The sequence below is a fragment of the Podarcis erhardii genome (genome assembly GCF_964252035.2).
Source record: "Podarcis erhardii genome assembly, chromosome: 1".
NCBI lineage: Eukaryota > Metazoa > Chordata > Lepidosauria > Squamata > Lacertidae > Podarcis > Podarcis erhardii.
Genome location: NC_138497.1, coordinates 26,168,900 through 26,174,853, shown reverse-complemented (window position 1 = coordinate 26,174,853; position 5,954 = coordinate 26,168,900). Strand labels below are relative to the sequence as shown.

At 42.9% G+C, this 5,954-nt stretch overlaps 1 protein-coding gene across 1 annotated transcript; it reads right to left on the bottom strand.

Moving 5' to 3' along the window:
• Window positions 1-205: 205 nt before the first annotated feature.
• Window positions 206-5,191, bottom strand: LOC309350281 (uncharacterized protein; the record flags this gene model as incomplete). Its single annotated transcript, XM_081877159.1, has 2 exons — window positions 3,845-5,191; window positions 206-362 (listed from the first exon to the last, which is right to left on the bottom strand). Exons 1-2 carry the CDS (start codon window positions 5,035-5,037, stop codon window positions 206-208), a joined length of 1,350 nt encoding a protein of 449 aa, XP_081733285.1. The 5' UTR covers window positions 5,038-5,191.
• Window positions 5,192-5,954: the final 763 nt, after the last annotated feature.

Below are 5,954 nucleotides of genomic sequence, written 5' to 3'. Positions count from 1 at the left end.
ATGGCTGGAGATCTGCATTGCAAAATTCAGAGAAGTTTGCATTTGAAAGGATGACTAAGTTTCAGTTTGCATACAGTTTCCAGAAATGTGCATTTGGTAAGATGGCCTTTGAATACAAACTGAATTGAATTTCTCCCCCATTTCTGAGTCTAACCTGCTCTATCCCAACCGGCTTAGGACTGGTGACAGTCACTCCCCAAGTGCTTCATGCAAGCGGGGGCTCCCCCACTCTGTCTGGTGCCAAGAGATACTCCATGGGTGCAACTGAAACCTGTGCCTCAAACACATCACAATATTGAAGCACCAGCTCCTTTTGAGCTTCATGTGAACATTTGCCATTGCTTATTGCTTTATGGCAGTAACTACATTAAAAAGGGACACATAAGTCATTCAATAAATATCCAGTTAAATGTAATCATAATTTGGTTTGCTTGCATATGCCGTAGAAGGATTTTGTTCTATTAGTGAGTGGTGGTGGTGGTGGTGGAGGAGGAGAAACGCCTCCTTTTTTTCTGCTTCATCACTGGATTTGCAGCCAAGCAGCAAAGAAATGCAGGCACACAGTTAACCCCTTTTAAATCTGGGAGATTACTGAGAACATCCATTTAATTTTTGATGAAGAACAAGCATTAACAAATCAGACCATGAAGAAGTGGAAAATTAAAACTTCAGCACAGCAGCTGCAAGCAGTTGCTGAAACATGGGGCGGGGGGGGGGGGGCGGGACCAGGAAAAAGGTTTAAAGGCATCATTTCTGAGCAGAATTGTGTTTAATTAAAAGTGAGGGGAGATGTACAGACCATGCTGGCAATCTGCAGGGACAATGCTAACTGGCCTCCTAAATACTCTGCAGGACAAATTAATTGGCAATCTGCAGCCCCATCATGAGCGAGGGTCTTGTTAGTTCTCATAAATTAAGCAAGACAGGTCTAGTCTTTATCTGGATGAAACATCTCCAAGGCACCCTCAAGACGAGGAAGGAGAATGTAATGTTAGTGATGGTGGCTATTTTACCAGCGAGCCCTATGTCTCTTAAAGGGGTGGCTGAAAGCTTTACGTATGATGGAAGTTTTACATATTGCTGGAAGTCAATCCAATTTTAACAGGTGGGGAAGCTTTCCCAGCCCTTTAAGGGTCACATCCTCTCATCAGGCCATACACTAGAGTTGGGTATGGCCCAAGGCAAGTGACACGCCAGATGGGAACATACGAAGCTGCCTTCTATTGAACCAAACCGAGATTCATTCTTCTGGAGCAATTTTAAACTTTCTTACTTGCGCAAATATTGCCACCAAAGTGGCCTCTTGAGAAAGAAGGGCTCTGTGTTCTGAAATGCATTGAACTGTAATAAATTGTATTAGCTGGCACTTTTGAGAACAAGTCCCCCTTTTTTGCATGCCTTCTGGCTTCTGTACCTTCCTTCTGTTTTTTGTCGTGCAGCAAGCATTGTATGACTGGCTCTAGGCTGCTTATTGTTGTAAGAGTTATGATCCCACACATGTATGCAAACTTGCTGCTTGGATCAGTGCTGACTCCAGCGTAGGTTGACTGGCACCCTCACAGGTGGGACATGCAAACTAGGTCTCCTCTTGATATTGCATCTGATTGTTTTGAAATGGGAGCCCTCAACTAATCTGGGGGCCCTGGCAGATGCCCTAAATTACTACCATCCAAAGCCAGCCCTGGCCCATATATGCTGTAACACATACAAATCCTGCCCCAAATCCTGTGAAGCTATACTTAGTCTCTCTCTTAGAAGTTGGCCATGCAATTCATTTTGCAATAAGCATAATTGTGTGGAGAGAAATCCTTTCACAGTGCCTGACAGCCAAACCAAATTTAAAGGTCTGTTTTGACAGGTGCTTTAAAGGGGAATGAAAATGAATGCTATCAAGAATGGAAGCAAGGCAGGAGCTGATGAGTGTATGCAGGTTTATAAGCTTAGGTGAAAGTGGGATGGGGAGAGTAGTGTTGCATAGTGCTTAGAGCATTATACTTTACGAAAAGCTTGGCCTATCACTCAACATCCAAAAAACCAAAGTGCTGCACCAGCAAGTACAAAATAACCCCTCTGCAGTGCCACAAATCCAACTCAATGGTGTAACATTGGAAAACGTTGATCACTTCTTCTACTTACGCAGTTAGCTTTCCACAAGGGCCAACACTGATGCTGAAATCCAGTATCGTCTTAGCTCTGCAAGTGCAGCTTTCTCTCGATTGAAGTGCAGAGTGTTTGAGGACCGGGACATTCACAGGGAAACCAGAATGCTTGTTTACAAAGCTATTGTACTACCAACCTTACTATATGCTTGTGAAACATGGACTACTTACAAACGCCATCTCCAACTCCTCGAAAGATCCATCAATGGTGTCTCCGAACAATTTTACACAATGCTTGGGAAGACAGGCGAACTAATATCAGTGTACTGGAAGAAGCAAAGATCACCAGTGTTGAAGCAATGATTCTTCATCATCAACTTCATTGGACTGGTCATGTTGTGCAGATGCCTGATGATCGTCTTCCAAAGCAACTACTCTATTCCGACTTAAAAATGGAAAGCGTAATGCTGGTGGTCAACAAAAGAGGTTCAAAGACTGTCTCAAGGCAAATCTAGAAAAATGTAGTATAAACACTGACAACTGGGAAACACTGGCCTGTGAGTGCTCTAGTTGGAGAACAGCCTTTACCAAAGGTATCATGGGCTTTGAAGACACTCAAACTCAGGATGCAAGGGAGAAATGTGCTAAGAGGAAGGCATGCTTGGCAAATCCACACCATGATCAACTCCCGCCCGGAAACCAATGTCCCTACTGTGGAAGGACGTGTGGATCCAGAATTGGCCTCCACAGTCACTTACGGACTCATTGTTAAAACCGTGTTTATGGAAGACAATCTTACTCGGCTGGAAGTGATCACGAAAGAATAAGATACCTGGGAAATCAGGGTTCAAATTCCCACTCAGCCATGAAGCCCATTGGGGTGATCTTTGGCCAGTCACTGTTTCTCTACTCAACCTGATTCACAGGTTTGTTGTGAGGACGAGCTGGGGAGGGAATAAATTATGCAGACCACCTCAGTGGAAAAGTGATATATAAATTGTTGTTGCGTTTTGTAAAATTACTTACAGCAGATTAATCTCTTAATTTTTTATTTAAAAAAGCTTATATTTAATAAAATGAAGCATACAACAATATCCATAAGATCCTTCTAGAAGATTTACATTACTGTAAATTAATGCTAATTTGTATAATTATATCATTCATATCAGGACCTTTCCAGGAAGCCTGCATGTCTGTAAATCATGACTAATTTTTACAGGTAAATAAACATTTCCATAATTGATTCAATAATGAAATATTACTGCTACAACCACTTACATCTAACAGTGAGCATTGCTATATTTAATATGCCTTTTCTAATATTTAAACATTGGGTTGGAGTGCTTGGTATATTTGAACTTTTGAACTACAATTACCCATGAAGAGTTCCCTGTGAAAAGGGAAATCATTCTGGGAATTGTAGTTGTTGGAAGAGGAATCGAGGTCAGTTCAGCTGAATAATTTCTTTTTAAAATATATATATATATATATATATATATATATATATATATATATATATATATGCAGGTTTTGGTGTCCTCGGGTGTCTTCCCGTGTAAAAGTTGGGGTGTCTAGGCGACGTTTCGACGAGGTCTCACTCGTCATCTTCAGGCTGGTGCTTTCGGCTTCTTGTTACTGGAACAGAGCAGGATCTCAGTGTTTGAGTTCCTATAAATACTGTAGAGGGGGTGTGGTGTATAGCCTCCAATGTTCTGGGCAGAGAGGAAGTTCCCAGGCTAGTGTGCCTTTTCTTCTTTTGTTCCTTAATTACTTGAGAGATATCTTGAGTGATTTCTTGAGTGATATCCTGAGTACCACTTAGGTGGGTCATTAGGTGTGGATTAGTTGTTAAAGTCTTTGTGTCTTGACCTCTTGAACTTTGTGAAGAGTTTTCCTGAGAAGATGGCTGTACTGTACTTAGTTGTGCTCTGGCTTGGCTTCGTGTATAGGGGCGAGCTGTGGTTTTGTGGCTTGTGTCAGCCAGATCTGTGTAGGGATTGCAGGGGGGTGCAGCATCCGGAGGTGCCACCATGGATTGGCTACTGGATGGTGTCTGTAATTCATCTGTGGAGAGGGTCTGGGTTTGGGTCTGGTGTGGTTGATTGGTGTTGGCGTTCTGTGTGCCTCTGGATCTGGTGTCAGTTTTTGTGGGGAGGGCTAATTTCCAGATGTCTGGCAAGCGGGATGTGTCGTCACGCTTGTTCATGTTGTGAGGGTGTTTCTCTATCTCGATGGCTTCCATGATTATTCTCTTGTGGTGATGTTCCGTGTTAAAGAGCAATTTGGAATCTGCAAAATTAATTTCGTGTCCTGTTTCTTTCATGTGTTGGAAAAGAGAGGAAGTTTTTTCTTCTTTTTTGACGGCATTCTTGTGTTCTGCGATACGTGCATTTATTCGTCTGTTTGTTTGTTCAATGTACGTGGCTGGGCAGACTTTGCAGGGTATTTCATAGATCCCTTGGTTTTCCAACTGGATTTTATCCTTGGGGTTTCTGAGGATATTGGCTATTTTTTGGTTGGTGCAAAAGGCTGTTTTGATATTGTGTTTATGGAGGATTTTGCTAATTTTATCTGTAGTGCCCTTGATATAAGGAAGGAGGGCCATGCCATTGTTTTCTTCTGTGTCTTGGTTTTTGGGGGGTGTTTCCTTTTGGATTAGCTTCGTAATCCTGTTTTGCTGGTATCCATTGGCAATTAACACGTTTGAGAGATTCTGTAACTCAGTTGTCAAGTGGTCTTTGTCAGCCAGGCGTTTGGTTCTGGAGATGAGAGTCTTGGCTACGGAGTTTATTTGTGCAGGGTGGTGGTGTGATTGTGCATGTAAGTAGCGGTTGGTGTGTGTTTTTTTCCGGTAGATAGTGTGTCCTAGGGAGCCATCAGGTTTTTTGTAGATTAGGACGTCAAGGAAGGGAAGTTGGTTGTTGGCTTCTATTTCCATAGTGAATTGTATTTTGGGGTGTAAGTTGTTGAGATGTGTGAGGAAGCTATCCAGTTTTTCTTTCCCGTGTGGCCAAATTACAAAGGTGTCGTCAACATATCTGAGCCAAAGTTTGGGTTTGTGTTCTGACTTGTCTAAAGCATTGGTTTCAAAGTGTTCCATGTACAGGTTTGCAACACATGAAAGAAACAGGACACGAAATTAATTTTGCAGATTCCAAATTGCTCTTTAACACGGAACATCACCACAAGAGAATAATCATGGAAGCCATCGAGATAGAGAAACACCCTCACAACATGAACAAGCGTGACGACACATCCCGCTTGCCAGACATCTGGAAATTAGCCCTCCCCACAAAAACTGACACCAGATCCAGAGGCACACAGAACGCCAACACCAATCAACCACACCAGACCCAAACCCAGACCCTCTCCACAGATGAATTACAGACACCATCCAGTAGCCAATCCATGGTGGCACCTCCGGATGCTGCACCCCCCTGCAATCCCTACACAGATCTGGCTGACACAAGCCACAAAACCACAGCTCGCCCCTATACACGAAGCCAAGCCAGAGCACAACTAAGTACAGTACAGCCATCTTCTCAGGAAAACTCTTCACAAAGTTCAAGAGGTCAAGACACAAAGACTTTAACAACTAATCCACACCTAATGACCCACCTAAGTGGTACTCAGGATATCACTCAAGAAATCACTCAAGATATCTCTCAAGTAATTAAGGAACAAAAGAAGAAAAGGCACACTAGCCTGGGAACTTCCTCTCTGCCCAGAACATTGGAGGCTATACACCACACCCCCTCTACAGTATTTATAGGAACTCAAACACTGAGATCCTGCTCTGTTCCAGTAACAAGAAGCCGAAAGCACCAGCCTGAAGATGACGAGTGAGACCTCGTC